This window comes from Fusarium mangiferae (assembly GCF_900044065.1).
Source record: "Fusarium mangiferae strain MRC7560 genome assembly, contig: FMAN_scaffold003, whole genome shotgun sequence".
NCBI classification, from domain to species: domain Eukaryota; kingdom Fungi; phylum Ascomycota; class Sordariomycetes; order Hypocreales; family Nectriaceae; genus Fusarium; species Fusarium mangiferae.
The window spans coordinates 495,715-516,729 of record NW_024573923.1 but is presented as its reverse complement, the minus strand read 5'-3'; the positions used below and the strand labels follow the sequence as shown (position 1 = coordinate 516,729).

Here is a 21,015-nt window from a genome sequence, read left to right as displayed (position 1 = left end):
CAAAATGCTTGGTATATAGAGTCGAGTCGCTATTATCTCATCCTTCTCTTCCTCTCCATATCTGAAAGGGCTCGTTTGACTATCCCCTCTGCTTCTGCAATGACATCATTTCCTCGTCGCCATGTATATAGGGCCACACCTAGCCCGTCCAGCTGTTCGTGTGCTCGTGCTAATCTCCTCCTCCATAATTCTAATTTCTTGTTTACTGCTTGTGGACCCAGCGTTGGTGAGCCCGCTGTTGATGTGTTCCCGCCATCTGACTGATAACCCGATCTTCCTGAACCAAATGATGGAGGGGGATTTGATGATGGTGGCGGGAGCGGATCGTAGTCTACGTCTAGATTGGCCATATTCTGAGTTGGTCGTGGTGGGAGACGTGGATTTTGGTTCGACTCGGTGATGCTTGACGGTGTACCACGTCGCCGTGGCGGAGGTGGAGGTGGACGATCTCCAGAATTAGAGCGTGCTGGGATTTTGAAACCGCCATTGCTGCTGCCCGAGCTCTGTTGCGAGGAGTTGTGAATCTGTTTCAGTGGATGAGGCACTGATGGTTCTCTGACCTGCACCGCTGGTCTTCTAGGTGGCGGCGGCGGAGGTATCTCATCAGAATTCTGCCTGCTGAGACCCTTGTTCAACTCGGTGATCGACTTGGCACTCCTCAACGCAACCGGTTTTGCCGGTCTGGGCGGAGGTGGCTTACGTCCGCCAAGTAGATCAGTCGTACTAGCACTCTTGGAGTTGACATTGGCACTGGCATTTCGAACCTGAGAGAGAGCCGCATTGCGATCGATCTTGGCCTCCCCTGGCTCGTCTGAGAAGTCGATCAGAGTTCCCATAGTCGGGCCTGGGGGAGGTTTGCTTTCTCCCCGATATCCGCTAGGCCCTAGGTTCTGGTATGAAGGGTTTCTGGAAACATTCCTTGAAGCGTTGCTAGAAGTAGCTGGGGTCTTTGGTCGGCCAAAGTCATATCCTGAGTTGGGGTTGAAGAAGGCTGTCTCTTCGGGTGTTGTGACATCTCGAATGAAGACCGCAAGAATCCGCCCTGGATTCGCAAGAGCAAGCTCAGTGTAAACCTCCAAATCAGCTTCTCCGCTGTCTCCCACAAGAATGAACATTCTCTCAGGGAAATCTCGTAGCAGGCGGGTAAGTGTAGATCGCTTTCTTTCTGCCACTGGCTCAAAGATACCCTGCAACATGCCGCTGTATTGTTTTAGATGAAGCGATCCTGGTGGCAGGCCGTGCATCTTGAAGAAACTGGCCAAGACTGGGAAAAGTTGCCACGGACTGTTTGAGCAGTAATGGATGCTCACGCCCATGTCGGCCATGCGATTGTACCACTCTTTAACACCTTCGACAGAGAGCTCACCTAAATCTCGGATGAAGGTGTTGCGGAAGATCTCTTTGGCACCCGCAGAAATATTGGACTTTTTGACTGTATCGTCAATGTCGCTAATAAGACTGACTCCGTATGGTTCAATGACTTTGATCTCTTGGATAGCTGACAGATCCTCATCCGCCAGAACTCTAACATGAGTTGGGATAAAGTCGAGAGCAGCACGAATGACGAAATGACCCGCATCGTTGGTCATGACGGTCTTTGATTGAGACTTCTCGCTGTTGTAGAAGAAGAAAGTGACCGGTAGAGCAACAGAGGGATTTGTCATGAAAGGAGCAATTCGAGCCATGAGATTGGCATTGGCTAGAATGAGATCACTCTCGCTCATCTCGCTGGTAGTGGTGTTCGATGTCATAGTTTTGGCTAGCATCGTTGGACTAGAAGGCGCAGAATCAGGAGATTGATTGCCCTGACGAGAAGGATAGTAAAAGCTGTCTGTAAGAGGGTCATCGTTGTCAGGCGTCTTCTCACTGAAGCCTCCCTGGTATGCAACTTGCTTCTCTCGCTGTCCTACCCTTTCAATGCGCCGAGCTTCAGAGTTGATCTTCTCCTGCTCTTTTTGCTCCTCGTGTATTTGATGATGCGTACGTGGAAGCCCAGTCTCTGGATTGTATGTTTGGTCTGCTCTAGGCGCAGGAATACCACTGAGCTGCCGCGCCAGACCGATGAGAACTCTGTTTCTCCTTGTCATGGGACCGCTGTGAGGTGTATAGATCCAGCCTCGGACATCAACATCAATAATGGCTCTTTCATCTTCGTTCCGTTCCCATTCATTTCGCCAAAAGCTTTCGTCTCTGATGCTTCCATGTGGCGCATCCGAGTCGTGCATCGCCATCTCGCCCCAATCACGCTTGGTGTGCTGTTTCGCATACGACGGAAACAGTACCATTTGGCAGTCGCCTTTCACTGTGATCGCAACATCTGGAAATGCGCCGGGGATGTGTATCCGTCCGTGGTTCTCATGTCCTGAAGCTGCAGGTCCTGCCCTGGTCTGGGCATATGATTCCTTGATCTCGGACACTGCGGCTTGGCCGCTTCTGTACAAATTCCCTGCCATAGCTGCCAAGCGCTTCCTCCTATACCCCCTCTCGCCATCCCCAGGGCTCGCAGCCCGGTTTGAGCCATATCCCATCATGATTCCTGCTGTCTGGGGCGTTTTGTGCGCCACTGAACCCTTGGATCGGGTCCTTGCATGCTTGACAGGGCGATTCGCTTGTGATCCTAGCCAGAGCTGTCTCCCTTGCCGCTTGACGATGTCCAAAATGCGCGATTGATCCGCGCGCCTCCGTTGGCGCTCAAGAATGTAACGGTAAACTCGGGACTGGAACCTGTGCTTGAGACGCGGAAGAGTGTTGAGGTGGAAATTGAGTAGTCGTTCACGGTATCGGTCTCTTACGGCGCGAGGGAACAGGAAGCGTGCGAGGCTCTGCTTGTGACGCGGGTGAGGGCGATAGGGGCCGAAGAATCTGAACGGCGCCAGCTTGTCGACTTTTTATACGAATTGGACTACAAAAGGAGTCAGATGAGGCTCTCTCGGGATTGCGATGGCGGCTGACAGGTTGGGGTATTTATTGGAGGTAGGGACAGATCTCAGGCGGCTGAGTCTTCTGATGGGGGGTTGCTCAGCCTGACACCGGCACTGGCAGGGCTGTCAGTTAACGGCGGAGATGATGACGGAAGCACATGATTTGGACGAGTCTCAGTGTATTTGAAGATGGTTTGCTGCTCTCAGATACCGAGACACAAGAGAGAGACAGTGTAGCTCGTGACCCTAGACTAGTCTAGACCTGGCACGGTCTAGTGAGCTTGCTCAGTTGCAGTTCTTCTGTGCCGATCAGACCTTACGTCATCAGCCACGGCCATCATGAAATGGGGCCTGGCCTGCAGCTGTAGCTAGGTACGTACCTAGTGGCAGTGGTAGACCGGGCTCCCGTGATAAAATCGGAGGTATCCATAATATGCCGAGATCCAGTTTTGACCCCCGAGAATTGAGGTAGATACCGGCCCGTCTTCTTGAGGCCGATGCCGTTGATCGGTGTTATACCTTGACTTTTATTATCGGGATATGCTATTCGTAGCAGTTGATTTACTGTGGATGTCAGTATAATGCTTCTGAGTGCCAGTGAAAAAAATAGTCTTTCACAAGTCTGAGTCTTTGGACTAGTTACTAAACTATTTCATCACAGAACATTCACTCAACCTAGAAACAACTTCCAATGAACTCACTCTTCAGCTCACGGATTTAATACAATTACCTAGATACAAATAATCAAGTATATCTTCAACAATGACAAGGATTCCTCTTCTCCGGTCTTCACTAGTCCACCTCTGATGGGCCCTCCTCCGACTCCGGATTCGGATAACAGCGGGCAATCAAGGTACAAGCAAAAAACAAGCAGAATTGCAGAGCAATTGTATCATGTCGCAAGGGAATGCCCCTCCAAAATTGTCAATTACCTTGTCTTTCACTCGCTGTAACCTCCCACCTCAGGGCGCGCCTCCAAATCAAATCTACTCTAACTCCGTACTACCCCGCCTCCGCTACCGTGACTCAAACTTTTTGACTTTGACTGACTCAATCTTTTTTTTTGACGTCTCATTCTCAGAAACTATTTGTATTCGAGCTTCTTCCTTCATTTTACTCTTAATTTGACAGACATACTCTGCTTGGAATTGAGATCAAGTTGCTCTTCAACATCCATTGCCAAGATGACTATGTACGTTGCGATATCGGCCTTTCAGACATGCCATGATACTAACATTTTTCCTTACCAGGCTCAAGGAACCCTGGAAGAAATACAAGCCGTTCAAGGTGAGTTTTGTTTTCAACCAACCTCAGGCGATCTTATAATTAACGTGCTCAGGCTCCTAAACTGCCAAATCGAACATGGCCCGACAAAACCATCGAGAAGGCCCCTCGCTGGCTTTCGTACGTCACCAATTGACACTCATGAGACACTTGAATAATACTAATTCCCTTAAAGAAGCTGTCTGCGCGATGGCAACCAGAGTCTGCCCGATCCCATGGTACGTTCTCCCCAGTAACGCGCCCAATTGCGACACGAGACTGACCTGTCATGATAGAACGGCGAGGAGAAGTGGCGATACTTCAAGATGCTCTGCGATCTAGGCTACAAGGAAATTGAGGTCTCTTTCCCCTCTGCCTCCCAAACCGACTTCGACTTCACCCAGCGCCTGATCCAGACCCCAGGAGCTGTCCCCGACGATGTATTCCTACAAGTCCTTTCCCCCTGCCGACCCGACCTCATTCGCAGAACCGTCGAGTCTGTCCGCGGTGCTAAGAACGCCATCATTCACATCTACCTTGCCACGAGCGCATGCTTCCGTCAAGTAGTCTTTGGCTACACTGAGGAGCAGACCCTGGAGCTTGCTGTAGAGTGCACCAAGCTGGTCAGATCTCTGACAAAGGATAACCCTGAGGCCTCTGGCACCAATTGGCAATTCGAGTTCTCCCCCGAGTGCTTCTCCGACACAGACCCTGACTATGCCGTGAGAGTCTGCCAGGCTGTCAAGGCTGCTTGGGGACCTGACGCGACCAAGGGCGACCAGATCATCCTGAACCTGCCCGCCACGGTAGAACTGGCGACACCCAACATCTACGCCGATCTGATCGAATACTTCTGCAACAACATTGGCGACAGACAGGATGTTTGTATCTCCCTGCATCCCCACAACGACCGTGGATGCAGTATTGCTGCTGCTGAGCTTGCCCAAATGGCCGGCGCTGATCGAGTAGAGGGCTGTCTGTTCGGTAACGGCGAGCGAACTGGAAACGTCGATCTCGTCACTCTGGCCCTCAACCTGTACACACAAGGTGTCAGCCCTAACATTGACTTCTCCGACCTGAACTCAGTCATCGACATGGTTGAGTCTTGCACCAAAATCCCCGTCCACCAACGTGCTCCGTACGGCGGCAGCCTGGTATGCGCTGCTTTCTCTGGCAGCCACCAAGATGCCATCAAGAAGGGTTTCCAGGACCGCAAGGCCAAGGGTTTGGGCCACGAGGACCCCTGGAACGGCATGCCCTACCTGCCCCTGGACCCCCGAGATATCGGCCGCAACTACGAGGCCATCATCCGTGTCAACTCTCAGTCTGGAAAGGGAGGAAGCGCTTTCATTGTGCACACCAAGCTCCAGCTTGACCTCCCTCGCGGTCTCCAAGTCGCCTTCTCCAAGGTCGTTCAGAAGAAGAGCGAGGAGGTCGGACGTGAGCTGCTGGCCAATGAGATCACCTCTCTGTTTGAGAACACATACTTCCTCAACAACAACCCTCATTTCAGCCTGGTGGACTACAGCATCACACCTGACCGATCGCGATCCCCTGCCCCCGCAGCCCACGGCAGAACCCAAGACACCAAGGATTTTATCCGTATCTTTGAGGGTGTCCTGCTGGTGAATGGCAAGGAGCTGAAGCTGCGTGGCCGTGGCAATGGTCCCATTTCCAGCATGGTTTCAGCCCTCAAGGAGCTTAACATCGAGTTTGATGTCAATGACTACAAGGAGCACGCCATTGGCGAGGGACGCGGTGTCAAGGCTGCCTCATACATCGAGTGCAAGCCCGTTGGTAGCAAGCAGTCAGTATGGGGTGTTGGTATCCACGAGGATGTGGTACAGAGTTCTCTGATCGCTCTCCTGAGCGCAGCTAGCAACGTAAGTCTCTAACAACTTCTTCGGGTAAAATCAACACTAACAACATGTGCAGTTCGTCACCAGCAGACCCGCCAGCCCTATTCAAAAGCCCACTGATGCTCCTGCTCCCCAAGAGACCCCTAGTGTGGTGTCTATTCTGGAGGAGAAGGCAAATGGCATGTAAAGGGAACGAGGACGAGAAGAGAAAAGAAAAGAAATTTGAAAAGGGGGCTTGCCTCTCGACTTGCCGCGAACCGCTTGGCATGTTTGTACAGTTAGTTCATGTTGTTCATATGAATGAGAGGGCGTGGGTGCTGAAAAGCTTTGTCATATTGAGGAGTTAGTCAAAAATTGAAGATAATTGACTTGATCAAAGGTTCGAGATCATCGCGATAGGAGGGCACTGCATCGTGTGTCTTTTCCTGGTTTATTCCTCCTTACCTGTGACTCCTGAACCGTATTATATCGTCATGTGTCTTCGATTCAATCGTTCTTGATGATCTCAAAGACTCCTCAAACTTCGGTTAGCTGTTGAATGATTATGGCTCATGTCACGTTACAGCAAAAACACATTAGTGTCTCAACTGGCTATCGAGGCTCTTTACCAATCGTGCTTAGGGGCTGAAACAAGTGACGATGCCCTCCACTTCCTGAACACAAGACAGCCACCTTCAGAGGTAGTGGACTGCTACAAGGAAATGAATAAGCTCTATGTTCAATACTAGGGCTGACCTTTTGAACCTGTACATCAAGATCATCACCAACCGCCAGTCTAAACGACCGGAAATGACCAATGCTTCTTTACCGTCGTTAGTAGCCGATCCAGAACCTGTCTCAAACACTCATCAGCTGAACAAGAAAGATCCCAAGCAGGCCTATCAAGAGAAAAGAGGCTTGGTTGGTTGACCGCTGGAAATGTGATGGAAATGTCGATCTCACTGTAATAAGGTATAAGACCTGGATCTACGAGACAGGAGCTTATTCAAGCCATTGGAATGCCAACCCGGGGATAAGAAGTTGAAGGATAACGTCTCAAGTTACTCTAATTGCTCAGTATTGAGGCAAACTGACATTGGTACTGTTCATCGAGCTGATCGAGCTTATGGCGTGTATAGTACAACGCGGCTTAAAAGGAGCCCACCCCTATAATGTACACACATGCTCAGCTTGACGCAAGGAGATATAACATACATATCATTTTTCTTGACAGGTCACACAAGGACTTTGTACCATCATTCAAATGCCTCTTCTCGATCATGCGTAGCTCCTCGTCGATAAACTAAATACTTTGAAGGCTGCCTGTAGGTCTCCTACGGGGTTTCAGCTCGATTCTGATAAACAGCACCCGTTGAGTAATGTGGTGAGCGAAAGAGAAGTGTTTTTTAAAAGTCAGTACAGCTGAGAGATCAGTCTGACTTGGGGTGACCAAGTACGTATGTCAACACGCAGTACAACTCTGGGTCTGGGCCAAGTCGATATGCACCACCGAGACAAGAACTCAGCCCAACTCTACGTAATAATAGTAAAGCAGATTATGAATGGTTTCATAAGCATACTGCTGAACCTCAAGCTACGTGGATTGGATGAGTTACAAGCGTCAGACATAAAGCTTCGGGTCATTACCGAATAGGGACTATGTCTGCGCTGCATGGGACTACAGTTCACAGGTTATGCAGCCGCAAAAAGGGATAACGCCTATCCGTATATTCTTTACGGATCTTCAGATGTGGCATATGCAGCCAACATGTATGTATGAAGTCTAGACTCCATATCTCATCTCGATCTCACCTATCTATCGAGCGCAAGACGAAGCTGAACACCCTTAAACAAGTCTCCGAAATCTTACTGATCAGATCTGACTTTTCACAAATCTGCTGGAGTGAGAGAATTGTCTCAGAAATGATCAGATGCTGTAAGTCGGACTTTCCATCCATGGCCTAGAACACACTGCGCCGTGAAGCTGCAGTTGTTCTGGTCCCGATCTGTGATGCAACATATTCCACAAGCAGAGAATACACCGCGAACATGGCTTATATGTGAGACAATGGATAGTTCCGGAATATTTTCCGTTGTCAAATAACGACAAAGTGACAGTTGTCTAAGACACACAAGCAACCCTCACAACGACTCGGAAGCCGACTGGTTCTTTTAACCCTGCTTTGACAGGTGGTATCGAGGTACTCATCACATATCTCGAGCTGCAGCATTAAGCACAATCTAGATATCCGATTTGTGATCTTGTGCAGCGCCAAGATTACATAGATGCTTCGAGTCTCGAGACCATTGAGGATCGTTGTGCTTATTAGCTAAGTGGCTGAGAGAGCATGACCTAACATCTTTGCTCTGAGACACCAAGCGGAGAGCTGAGATTTTCGATCGAGGCGGCTCAACTTGTGTTTAGAATCGAAGTGTTGATTTGAGAAACGAGGAGTTCGGTCTAAGCCAATTCTCTACATATAGACATTAGATCCGGGAGACAACACGGCAAGTCTTGAACTAACCCCAGGAACTAAGATAGTGCCGGAGCACTTTTGTAATAGCCTTTCCTAAACCCAGACACTCAAGCCCAAGTCACTTTGCCCGCCGCTCGATCAAAAAACGCCCGACTATCACCGTTGTCTCAAGCATGGGGAAATTCCTCTTCTCTCAATGGCCGCCTCCCAACAAACTCAAAAGAACCAAGACACGATCGACCGTTCCAGACGTCAAGTTGACTCTCACCAACATGCGTGTTTCTTTCAAAGGGGTAGTACCGCATGCACATCCCCCTCCCCTGGATGAGCGCCCACTCGTAACGGCCCGGCGGTAACGGCGTGGTCCGAGACTGCACTAGGTCTAGTCCTCGGAGTAAACTGTCAAAGTTAGCTCTGAGGCGCTGGAATGGGGTCCAGTCTAGAGCTGTGCTGTATGTCTGGGCTTTGGAATGCTGGACGGGATGGTTGCCCAAAACCTGTTAGTTTAGACTCGATAAGCTGTGGGTGTTGGTTGTTGAGATCGAGGTGGCGATTCTGACGATGACTTCTGGACATGGTGCTGAAGTAAAGTCTATATAATTTGCTTGGTCTGGCGCCTGGAAATATCACCATCATCATCTTCACTTCATTCACAACTCATCAACTCATCACATACTCAACCCTTGCCTTGATCACTTCAACTACCACAATCAACATGAAGTTCCTCAGCCTCCTCACTCTTGCTTCCTTTGCCACGGCCTCTCCTTTCCGTCGGCAACAAACCGTCACAGGAACCATCAAGTCCTCAGTTGACACTCTATCAAGCTCCTCTGTGGTCACTCTCAATGAGATCGGTAAGTAGCTTCTCCTGGCACTTCAAAATAACTATTGCTAACAAGTTTATAGATGATAATGTCCTCTTAATCAAGAACAACGTTGATGCCCAAGTCATTGCACAGATTCAAGCTGATCTCAAGGCCAATTATCAAGCCATCGTTCAAGGCCTGGCCGCTTCCACAACCAATATTGTCAGCGTCACAACAGGAGCTGCTGGTGGTGTTGCTGGCCAAGCCATTGGTCTCACCAACCAACAGATCGCGACACTCACTGCCTCTATTCTCGTCGTTATCGACATCGTTGAGAACATCGGCGCCACTGTAACCGTCACCGTCACAGACCTGACTCCTGCCCTGCGAGCTACTTTCCAGGCTGAGATCAATGCTGTCAAGGCTGCCCTCAACCCTTTTATCAGCCCCGTTCTCCTCTTCGCGGCTGCTGTACGAGCTGCGAGTGTAGGCGGTAGTGCCACTATCACTGGCCTTGACAATGCCATCGTCAACCTCATTAGAGTCCAGAGTGAGCTCGTGGCGTCCATCGGCATCGCTCCCCTTAATCTCTAAGTTTGGGCCTGGGTTTATGAATCAAGTGATGAGGACATTCTTTTACAAATAATGAAAGCGATATCTGGTGTGCTTCTTACGACAAAAGCAATGGTGCTAGCGGTATAGCGAGCGATTACACACTCCTTGATACTTACTTAATATAGTAATTTTCTTTGTGAACTTTCTCGACCAATGACTTGTGATAATTTGCAATGTACGGCCTTGAAAAGTGTGAGCGTTGGACGGATTCGTCAGTCCTTTAGCGTCACGTTAACGTCAGATTGCCGATCAGGGTTGCATAGATCTACAGGCACGTCCAGTCCCTTCAAACCTTATTGCAACATTCCTCACAAAGCGCCGAATCAGGTTAGATACTCCTCGGAAGAGCAAGACGAAGGCGGATTGTGTGTGGTCATGGATATAATTAACCTAAAACTACCTATACATCGCTGCCAATGAACTCCTCTAAACTTTTAGCTCATCGCCTCTTACCACCGGCTCTTCCCTTTCCCTTGGGTTTGCTAGGGGCGGCATCCTTGCCTCCCTCCTTAGTCGCCCGGCCCTTGGCCCTTGATTTGGCCTGTTCCTTATGTCGGGCCTTCATATCAGCCTCTGACGACTTGCCCTTCCTCCACTCTCCGCCACCCTCGGCACGTAGTTGCTTGTTGTCAAGGCGCTTCTTATCCTTGTTGCTTAGCTTGCCCGTCTTCTTCTTCATCGCCTCTCTCATGCCGTTGAGCTCATCTTTGCCGGCTTGCTTGGACTGCTTCTTGTCGTGTTCAGACTCGAACCACGTTCGCCTAGGTCGTCCCTTGATCTCAGCCTCATGCTGGATGAGGTTCTCACCCTTCTTGACTTGCATCTCGACATGGGCAAGCTGCTTCTCTTCCTTCTCTTCTTGCATGATCTCCTCGATTTCATCATCCATCTCGTCGATCTGAGCTTGAAGAGCATCGACCTCGGCAGCCTCAATCTGCCGGCTGACGATCTTGGCACCCTGGGCCTTGCCGGCCTTCACTGCAGCCTTGACGACCTTGCGGTCATTCTCAGAAGCTAATGTCAAGGCAGTACCCTTGCGACCAGCACGAGCTGTTCGACCAACTCTGTGGACGTAGATTTCTAGTGACTGGGGCGCTTCGTAGTTGATGACGGTATCGACACCCTTGATATCAAGACCACGGGAAGCAAGATCGGTGGCTAATAAATACGCCACCTTGCCATCACGGAAGTCCTCAACACTTGAAATACGCTAAATAGTGTTAGTGATGGTCATAGCAGCGAGACAGAATAAGACTAACCTGTGTTTGGTTCATGCTACCGTGAAGCTCAGCACATGAGAGACCAAGTAAACCAAAGATAATTCGAGCTCGATGAGCTTCCTTCTTTTGTCGGAAGAAGATAATAACTCGCTCCTTGTAGAGGTTCTTGCAGACATGTGCTAGGTAGCCCATTCGCTTCTCCTCTCGGCCAGGGCGCAGGCGAACGAATTCTTGCACCAGTGTAGTAACAGTCTTCTTCTGAGAATCCACCATAACCCTAGCAGGTTTATTAAGACCGACTTTGATGAGACGGTCGACAGTGGATGTCATGGTAGCGGAGAAGAGCATAGTTTGTCGTGACTTGGGGAGTGTTGTGAGAATTTCGTTAAGCTCGTCGGCGAAACCGTCCTCAAGCATACGATCAGCTTCATCAAGGACCATAATCTCAACAGTGTCAACGTTGAAGCTGGCAGAGTTTCGCATGTGATCAATGAAACGACCAGGGGTAGCAATAATAACATCTGGGCGCAACTTCAGCTCAACCTCCTGGGCCTTGAGACTCAGACCACCGACAGCAAGGGTGAACTTGATATCAGTAAAGGCAGCAAGTTTTGTGGCGACAGCGTGACATTGGATGGCCAATTCACGAGTAGGAGTAAGAACAACGACGCGAGTGGTGGGAATCTTCTTGGGTCGGTATAGCAAACGTTCCAGAATAGGAACGATAAAGGCACCAGTCTTTCCGGAACCAGTGACAGCACCACCGACAAGATCTTTGCCCATAAGCGCAATAGGAATTGACTTCGCCTGAATGGGCGTAGGCTTGGAGAATCCTACTGTAGCAAGACCACGGAGAATTGGGCGTGACAGAGACATGGCCTGGAAAGATGAGGCACTCTTCTTGCCAGGTGCCTCCTCTTCCTCCGGGGCGAAGAAAGCCTTTCGCTTTGCTTCCTCCTCGGCGTCCTCCTCATCGTCGCTATCGTCGGAAGCATCGTCATCTGGGTGCCCTGTGGGAGTAGCGACAGAGTCGTTGTCTGATGCAGCATCATCATCTTCCTCGTCCTCATGCTCATCCTTGTCTTCAGCTCCAGATTCATCCTCGTCATCTTCGTCTTTTTCGTCACCAGATTCTTCAACATCAGAAGCAACGTTCATACCGAATGCGTCGTCTGCAAGAACCTCGTCATCATCATCGTCCAGATCAACATCCATAGCCTCGTTCTGTTCGGCATCGGCAGTTTCTGCGGGGTCAGATTTTCCAAGCTTCTTTTCGCGACGCCTTCGAATAATCTCATCCAGATCAACACCCTTCTTGTCAACAGCCATACTCTTTTTCGCACCATCGAAGCCCCATCCCTCGAATTCTACTGTACCAAGGTCGGCAGCTTCCTCAGCGCCAAACTCGAATTCGGAGTCCATGGCACCATCGTCATCATCATTGAATCCCCAGATGCCCTCTACACCATTTTCCTCCTCGTCATCTTCAGGACTGGCTGCACGCTTTGACTTCTTTGGCTTTTTGCTGGTCTTGGCCTTCTTCTTAGGAGGTTCCGCGGTCACTTCCTCCTCCTCGACAGGAATATCGTCATTGTCGTCAATTGTGAAGATGAAGTCGTCTTGTGCGGGTTTTCGCTTCTGTGAGGGCGCCATCTTATCGGGTCAAAGGGCACTCGTACAGCTCTTCTATCAAGATTTGCAGACGCGACAGAAGCAGTGGGGCACCTTTCGCAGTAAATCTCGAACTTTTTTTTTCTGCCGCTTCTCGAAATTTTGGCGGTGAGAGCTTGTTACTTTCCCAAAGATTGACGGGCGGCTCCGCACGTGACTTCACTGGCTGGAGCAAGCTCTAGGGGACGTAGCGGGGGGTAGGAGGGGTTCTAGCGTTGCGGTACGTGGCGGTACCTTCTGTGCCAAACACGATCAGCGATAACACAGCGATGCGCTGGTCCCTCTGGGTACCCCCCACCAACGGCCGGTTGGTTGATTGGGCGACAGGCTACCCATGAACAACTTCGTGGAATCAGCGCGAAGACGGTTGCTTTTAATTTCTCCCCAACTTAACCCGACGAACGCAATCTCCTTAGCTTCCCTTTTGCGCCTTCGTTCAGTTTGTTTTCCTTTCTCGATTCGATATCCTCTAGAAACGAACGCCTTTCGCCTTTCTCCTACGTCGCTTGTTTGCGCTCTCACGATTCCGAATAATAAATCACACCCTATAACAGACAATCAGTTCAAAATGGGCGAGTCGAGGTTGGTGATGCCATCTGGAGCTGTTTACAAGACAGCTAGCTACCTCCAAATATTGTTTGCATACTAATACATGATTCTACAGACAAGAGCTTGTTGCATGGCTCAACAGCCTGCTTCAGCTTAACATCACCAAGGTTGAGCAATGCGGTACTGGGTGAGTCCATCCATCTTTTGTTTGCCCCGCCCCCTCGTCACGGATCGCTACGTCGTGTTGCACCGTGCTATGATCGAAGCAAGGGATTATAAACAACACCAAACAACCCCGCGATTGCTATCACGAGCACTTTCAGGGAGCCTCACTTGTCATTCCTGACCTATACAGCCACTACACGAGCACGCACCATTATCTGCATCATGACACTTTCTAACACCGCCTGTCTAGTGCTGCCCTTTGCCAAGTTTTTGACAGTATCTACATGGACGTCCCCATGTCCAAGGTCAAGTTCAATGTGAACTCTGAATACTTGTATATTCAAAATTTCAAGGTCTTGCAAAGTCAGTCACTTATTTTACGCTCTCGTCTACGAACAGCATGCTGACGTGTCTTCAGACACCTTTACCAAGCACCAAATTGACAAGCCTATTCCTGTCTCCGCACTTATCAAGTGCAAGATGCAGGACAACCTCGAGTTCCTCCAGTGGACAAAGCGATTTTGGGATCTTAACTTCCCCGACCACGAGTACGATGCCGTTGCCCGCCGAAAAGGTGGCTCAATGCCTCCCGCTGCCGCCGCACCCCGACCTGCTGCTAGCACTGGCGCCGCTCGCCGCGTGGGTAGCGGTACTCCAAGTGGTGGACCCCGAGTTGCAAAGGCCGCTGGACCCGCTACTGCAGCTCTTCAGCAAGAAAACGCCACATTGAAGGAGACCGTCACAGGCCTGGAGAGGGAACGAGACTTCTACTTCAGCAAGTTGCGGGATATTGAGCTACTTGTCCAACAGGCTGTTGACGAGGACCCGGAGCTGGAGAAGCAAGAGGATGGCCTCGTAAAGCAGATCCAAACTATTCTTTACTCAACAGAGGAAGGATTCGAAATTCCTGCTGAGGGCGAGGGTCTCGATGACCAAGAGACCTTTTAGACTTGTTGATGACATCCAAAGCTGGAAGATGTACTTAACGCGACCACGATTTGGGCTGGGGTGACGCTGGTTTCTCTGGCACGAGTTAAACAGAGCATGGATATGGAGTTGTGACCCAAAACCTTTGGGAGGGAGTTCGCTGAGCTGATAGTGGACAAGATTTGGCTCTAGAAGCGAAGGTTGTCCCTGTACTTGTTCTGGGACTCGCATAGAGTACTCGAGAATGAGGGTAAAAATTGATCTCGTTGGACACTCGAGCTTGTGTCGCCGTGTTACGGGTAACGTTGTGGCCAGTAAATGGGAACGGGACGAGCCGGGACCATTGAAGTTAAAGTCATATTTGGGAAGTATAGAAACAAGCATGGCTGAGATGACTTGTTAGAGTAATGTGATGACTTTGTACATAAACTGTCGAGATACCCAAAGTATACATTGTTTGGGCTGGAGTGTGAATAAATGATATCCAAGCTGACAGCCCTTGGGATAATATGCTACTAACACTTTGAGAGCCAGGCGAACAATTTCCCTCACGAGGTCTGTCAAATTCCGGATTGCTAGGCCGATAGGATCGTTCACAAATTAGAAGAACACGCTCAAGCACAGGGAACTAACCTATTATCAAGCCAGACTCGTTATATATGTCAATAAAACCTTGAGATTCTGCCATGAATGCTGGGTATTCCTGGAAGGTAATGACACATATGAGATCAGTCCCTGCACTTGTAGAAGTTACAAATGGTCTTTTCTCCTCCAAGTCTTGCTATCACTGGTAAAACTCTCGGGCATTACCAAGCCTATTCTACCTTGAAGTATGTTCGTTGGTACACTTTCAAGGTTTATGTTGAAGAACGAACTCGAGAGCATGTATGTGTGATGAAAGCCTCTTTTACTGGTCAATTAAGACCACCAAAGAGGAAGCATCATATGTAAGGTATACTTTGTTGCCTGAGAACAATAACGCTCAATGCCAGAAGCAATTGCGACATGAAACTATGAAGTGCTTGTTCAAGTCCAATATCTCGTAGCCAGAAATCCTTCCATGCTACTTATGATCTGGTATCGAATATCAGCATGATGGCATTTCACAGATAAGTGCATGATTCAAAATCATGGTTGGGATTGCGCTGTATCAGTCGATTATGGGAGAACTTGCTTTATGTCAAGTGACATTATCACCCAGTTCAGTTCAGGTTCTTACAATTATAAAGTGGCGTATATCGTTTAATTAATGCTAATTGAAACAGATAATGGCAGCAATAGCTCATGGACTTCAGCCATGGCCGCTCAACTGACACACTGTTTGACTTACGCAACCAACATATTTGCTGGTGATTTTGCGAACATCAGGAACATCTATGCTCTTTGCCCTAGCTGTAGACATGCCTCACTTCCCTCGGCCATGGGAAATTCCGAAGCCAGAGGTCACTTAAACTTCACCACCATTATGAAAGTAAACGACTGAAGATTGAAGGGCATCAGAGAGTATTGCGGCAAGGTAGTCGTTGCTTAAATATGTTCCAATGCCAATCTCTTAAATCACATGTGTAAAGTGAAACTCTCCCAAGTTTGGAGCATACATAACTCTTTGGACAAAAGAGTGTATAATAAGATCAGAGCTGAAATCTTCCTCATCAATGTTATCACCATGACAGGTCATCATGAGTTCTCACATGACCTTGTTCACATTGCATTGTGAGGCTCAAAGGCCTTTACTTCAAATGTGGATCACTCTGGCAACAGGTCGCATGCGCAGCCAATTTTAGTTTAGTGCTGCCAATTGCCGAGCGCCGTGACCTTCACCGACGGTCAGCCACCAGCACTAAAACACAGCCTGGGGCCCTGGGCATCCAATGCATAATAAGCTGTACGAATACGTCAGGCAGCTTCTTTCGATAGACGCCATGGCCATGACGCATTTATCGTCTTTCATGTCTTAATTTACACAATCAACATTCGCCGTTCAACCACGTAACAGGCGAACATCAATATAATTTTCTTTCATGCCTTTCATTTGAATCAAGAACCACTCTCCAGTACCGAGCATCGTCACCACAACGAAGCTTCAATCAATATGGCACCGACAGAAATCGCCATTCCTTCAACCAGCGTTTCCGACGAAGGCTCCAAGAAACCTTACACACTGTACAATATCACGCTTCGCCTCCCCCTGCGATCTTTTGTCGTCCAAAAGCGATACTCAGACTTCGATGCCCTCCACCAGGCTCTGACGCAACAAGTTGGCGCTCCGCCACCAGAACCCCTACCAGCGAAACACTGGTTGAAGTCGACTGTCAACTCAGTCGAACTGACCCGAGACCGCCAGGCAGGACTCGAGAAATATCTACGAGCGATTGCAGAATCACCTGATCGACGATGGCGTGACACATCAGCTTGGAGAGCCTTTTTGAACCTGCCGAGCTCGAGCACAACCAACTCGGCGATATCAGCGGGCGGCATGATTAAGAGTGCCGTCGCTGGTGCTGCTGATCCGGGAACATGGCTGGATATTCACCGAGACCTGAAGCAGAATCTTCACGAGGCTAGACAATGTCTGTCGCGGCGAGACGCTGCTGTTGATAATGGCAATTCAACGGCCGCCGCGGAAGCGGGCGCAGCGGCCAAAAGGGTTCTCGTCCGCAGTGGAACTTTGATCGCAACACTTGCAGATGGACTACGAAAGATTCAAGAATCGAAACGACTGGGCGAAGGAGAGCTGCGGCGCCGCCGGGATCTGGTTTCCCAAGCCCGCATGGAACGCGAGGGCTTAGATAAGCTTTCCAACAGCATGCCCAATTCCACATCAGCTTCAGGAAGAGGCGGCTTGAGTCAGGGTCAGGCCTCGGCAACTGACAAAGCTGGGCTGCTGAAGGGAGGCCGTCCTGCAGGTCGTGTTCTGGGTGCTCCTTTGCCAGAGACTGATAAGACACGAGAATTGGGCAACGAAGGAGTACTGCAGCTACAAAAGGAGGAGATGCAAAACCAAGATCTTGCTGTTGAACAGCTCACTGCAGTCATTCGACGACAAAGAGAGATGGGCGAGCGGATCCATGAAGAGGTTGAAGATCAGATTCGTCTGCTGGATGAACTGGACCAGGACACTGATCGCACAGGGGCTAAACTGAAGGTCGCGAACAGCCGTATCAAGAAGATGTGACAGCTACCTCTCTTGCTACTGGTAAAACTGGTTCTATTTGTGGTACAAGTCGCCGTTTGGTGGCTTTGGATTCTAAGGGTATTATCTAATGGGCTATCATGGGTTGCAGACATTGCGACGTTCCTGGTACAGAATCGATGGGAGAGCGTTTGATATGGGCATGCAAGGCGTCTTGTGTGGCTTTGGATTGAATTGACTTGAATTGGGGTTCTGATTTGTAGGGTGCTTTAGACACTGAACTGGTGTTTGTAAAGTAAAGTAAAGTAATAATAGATTGACAGGCAATGAAGGCTGAATGCATCACCGTTGAGAGCACATGGAAGTTTACGCAGCATGTGAAGTGAAACCTTGTTCCTTGTCTACAGGAGATTAACTTATGTTGAGTTAATGTCACCAGGACCCTTTCTCCACAGACAGCCGTGTGCCTCATCCTTGAAGCGCGAGTTTGCCTTGATCTCAAAGCCATTATTTCTCGTCACATCTCGTGGCTTTTGGTAAGTAGTCAACTACATCACATCGCAGTATCACCGTCACAATGGAAACAGAAAACACAAAACTTGCTTCGTAAACAGATGATCCGACTCGACGGGCAATCAGAACGAATAAGTCAAGCTCTGCCTGGCGTGCCGGACCGTTCCACGTTGCATGAGGATGGGCCTGGGTTGGGTTGCAGAGGGTACAGCAGAGGTACATCGTGGTGACTTGAGCCTGTCACTTCAGCCCACCAAAACGAACAGGGTGACAACCTCTGAGTGACAGTGATTGAGTGATGTCTGCAGCTCTACAAGATTAGCATCACATGAGAGAGAAATGAGTAAACAGAAAAAATATTACATTCTTCCCTCTTCTTTGATATCTTCGCATGAACTGATTCAGTCGAGATAATAGATCTGACTTCAGGCTCAGACATACAGCGGGATAACTGAGACTCAGACCGTCCCACCCGTCCTTTAGGCTCAATTTTTTAGTGGTGTAGCTACGTCACTAGCCGACGTCGTCACGAGCTTAGCGCGTTTTTCTTTTCTTTTTTCTGGGTTCAACAGTGTTGTATTTTGCTGATCTCTGGTTGCCAGGCAACGGCCAAATAAACGTGGTCAACTGAACGCTTTCGAGTCAGTCACCAATTGGTTGCACAAAAGGACTCGATTTGAACGAATTACAAGTCATGATTGGAGCCACGCAGTGAATAATGCACGTTCTCGTAAAATTGATTACTTGCATTCAGAAGTGGCTGGAAAATTATGTTTGAAGATACAGAGAAAAATGAGGTGGGTGGTGGTGGATAGAAGGCCTCAGCGGTGAGTCGATGAACAGACAGCCACTCCTCTTTTGCTTGGCACTGCGGAAGCTGCGGACATTTCACAATGCATTAGGTTGTGCCTCTTTCACAAATAAAGAAATAATGCACTGTTGAGCGAGAAGCAAACCCTCTGGGTTGCATCCAAGCGGCATGACGTCGGCAATTGATAACCTCCAAGAGAGTTTGCCGGCTTCAGGGACGAAACTCTAGACTTTTTTACTACCGCGGAAATCGGGGAAGTGGAAGTATATTTGTTAGCGTTACCACTTCCACGAGAGTAAGCACCGCATCCGTGGCATTGGTGCTGTAGTACCCAGTTGTACAATCTCTATGTAACCGTGGGCAGGCAGTCGGCAAAAAAAAAGAGGAGGCCGCGACATCGTATCTAAGCCGCAACAAGGGTATCGTGAGGCCTAGACCACCGATGCGGATATCAGTTACCTCAGCATTCAGAGCGGTGAAAATGCCGACATTGCTAGCCTGAAGTCTCTTTGCTGTGTTTTGTCGGTGACGACGTGCAAACTTTGCACATGTGGGTTGGCAAGCGGTATCGAAGCTTGGACTTTTTACCCACGAGCTGTGGAACTTGGGTCAAGTGTCATGTTGCCGATGCGGGAGATATCACGGATGTTGCTCGACGACAGATATCTGCTTTGAGGCGGGGGATGCATACGAGATCCTGCAGTGTTTTCTTGGTCAAAACATTGAGGCAAAACACGCGTACATGCTGTGGGAAGAAAGGTGCACCACTGCTGGAGGACAAGAGAGCGATATCAATTGCAGCCCAATCGTTGGATGCCTATCACGATACTGTTGCTGAGGAGATCGACAGGCGGGGACAATCCCATTTGCTGCAGCGCGAATTGGCCACAGAGTTACGAAGGAGCCAGATATCTTCAACTTCCCCTCTTTCTTGAACGCTTGTTCCGCGTTTGAGCTCTGTTCTGTTCGTGCCTTTGATCCACAGGGTCCAGTCAATGCTTCTCGCGGAAGCAAGCCACACGAGTTGCACAAGGAACTGTGCGAAGGAATAACCTTGAGAATAGAAGATGTTGAGAGGTTGACAAGCAGGGGAGACCCAGCTTTGAATGGTGTCATGTTCCGAGGGGAAATGAAGATGAGGAACGCTGGGGGCTAAAAGGCCGTTCGACCGTTGGACCAGTGGAAGTAACGGAAATGGCCATTGAAAAGGCATGTCCAAAGTTCATGGATTGCAGATATATCTCTCAACTCCTGTAAGAAATGCCTCTCGGCTATCGAGCTTCGATATATGTAAATCAGATATTGAGATTTCACCCTGGGTAAGAAGCGAGGTATCTTGAGATTCCTCAAGATCAAACAGAACCTGGCCGTTTTGCCCCCAAGATAGAGTTGAACTGACACATCAAACTCATCTCATTGAACTGTCCACTCAGCCCCGTTGAAACATCGTACCACGAACGAGTGGCCTCGCCAAATTGCGTGGACAGAAAAGCCACCTTTCGAGTCGTTGAAAACCGCGGCATTGGATCCTGGTTCCTAGTCTCTCCCAACTGATAGGTTGGGACATCATCCTCGATTCTGATACTATCCACCAGTCAAAAACCACGAGTGAGTGACGATGTCCAGAGAGTGGGGCTGACGAAGGTGTGCACCGCTGGCGGGGTGAAATTTAGCGTGGCTGGGCTAGCATTCAAGCGTCTCGTGGCCCTGGACTAACTGCACTTGCTGCAGCAGGCGCTGGAAGTACCTGCGATGTACTCTCGTACCTCCAGGCCCATCACCCGTCCCGCCCGGGGCCACAGCCAACTTTCCCCAAAGTGGAAGTAAACAATTGGGGAGGTGGCTCCTCATGGTGCTTCCTTGCACTCCTTCTTGTTCGCTACCTCGACCTTGTCTTCTCTGCCTCTGCCTCCGCTCTCCATCTCCATCTCCACCAACGACCGCCGAGCCATTTTCCTCCTGTGTCTTCCTCCTTTCCTCGTAACTCTCGACATCCTGGTTTTTTTTCTCTCCCCTCGCCTGTCCGTCCCTGACCTGACCGACTCGCCGTACAAACCTTCAGCACCTGCACGAAGTTGGAGCAAGTAGGACTTTGTCATTTTGTAT

General features: G+C 49.5%; 6 protein-coding genes across 6 annotated transcripts; 4 read left to right on the top strand and 2 right to left on the bottom strand.

The window, feature by feature from the left end:
- Window positions 1-32: 32 nt before the first annotated feature.
- Window positions 33-2,528, bottom strand: FMAN_04914 (putative actin cytoskeleton organization and biogenesis; the record flags this gene model as incomplete). Its single annotated transcript, XM_041828323.1, has 1 exon — window positions 33-2,528. The coding sequence occupies one exon, from the start codon at window positions 2,526-2,528 to the stop codon at window positions 33-35; it is 2,496 nt and encodes an 831-aa protein (XP_041679197.1).
- Window positions 2,529-4,105: 1,577 nt separating this feature from the next.
- On the top strand, window positions 4,106-6,230 carry FMAN_04915 (putative 2-isopropylmalalate synthase; the record flags this gene model as incomplete). Its single annotated transcript, XM_041828322.1, has 6 exons — window positions 4,106-4,113; window positions 4,172-4,208; window positions 4,261-4,325; window positions 4,381-4,423; window positions 4,481-6,067; window positions 6,120-6,230. The coding sequence occupies 6 exons, from the start codon at window positions 4,106-4,108 to the stop codon at window positions 6,228-6,230; spliced, it is 1,851 nt and encodes a 616-aa protein (XP_041679196.1).
- A 2,984-nt stretch (window positions 6,231-9,214) lies between these two features.
- On the top strand, window positions 9,215-9,899 carry FMAN_04916 (uncharacterized protein; the record flags this gene model as incomplete). Its single annotated transcript, XM_041828321.1, has 2 exons — window positions 9,215-9,353; window positions 9,406-9,899. 2 exons carry the CDS (start codon window positions 9,215-9,217, stop codon window positions 9,897-9,899), a joined length of 633 nt encoding a protein of 210 aa, XP_041679195.1.
- A 460-nt stretch (window positions 9,900-10,359) lies between these two features.
- FMAN_04917 (putative ATP-dependent RNA helicase) lies at window positions 10,360-12,793 on the bottom strand (the record flags this gene model as incomplete). Its single annotated transcript, XM_041828319.1, has 2 exons — window positions 10,360-11,130; window positions 11,180-12,793. The coding sequence occupies 2 exons, from the start codon at window positions 12,791-12,793 to the stop codon at window positions 10,360-10,362; spliced, it is 2,385 nt and encodes a 794-aa protein (XP_041679194.1).
- A 586-nt stretch (window positions 12,794-13,379) lies between these two features.
- Window positions 13,380-14,473, top strand: FMAN_04918 (putative EB1-like protein; the record flags this gene model as incomplete). Its single annotated transcript, XM_041828318.1, has 4 exons — window positions 13,380-13,393; window positions 13,476-13,547; window positions 13,776-13,888; window positions 13,944-14,473. 4 exons carry the CDS (start codon window positions 13,380-13,382, stop codon window positions 14,471-14,473), a joined length of 729 nt encoding a protein of 242 aa, XP_041679193.1.
- A 2,071-nt stretch (window positions 14,474-16,544) lies between these two features.
- Window positions 16,545-17,627, top strand: FMAN_04919 (uncharacterized protein; the record flags this gene model as incomplete). The annotated part of the gene is made up of 1 exon (XM_041828317.1): window positions 16,545-17,627. The coding sequence occupies one exon, from the start codon at window positions 16,545-16,547 to the stop codon at window positions 17,625-17,627; it is 1,083 nt and encodes a 360-aa protein (XP_041679192.1).
- Window positions 17,628-21,015: the final 3,388 nt, after the last annotated feature.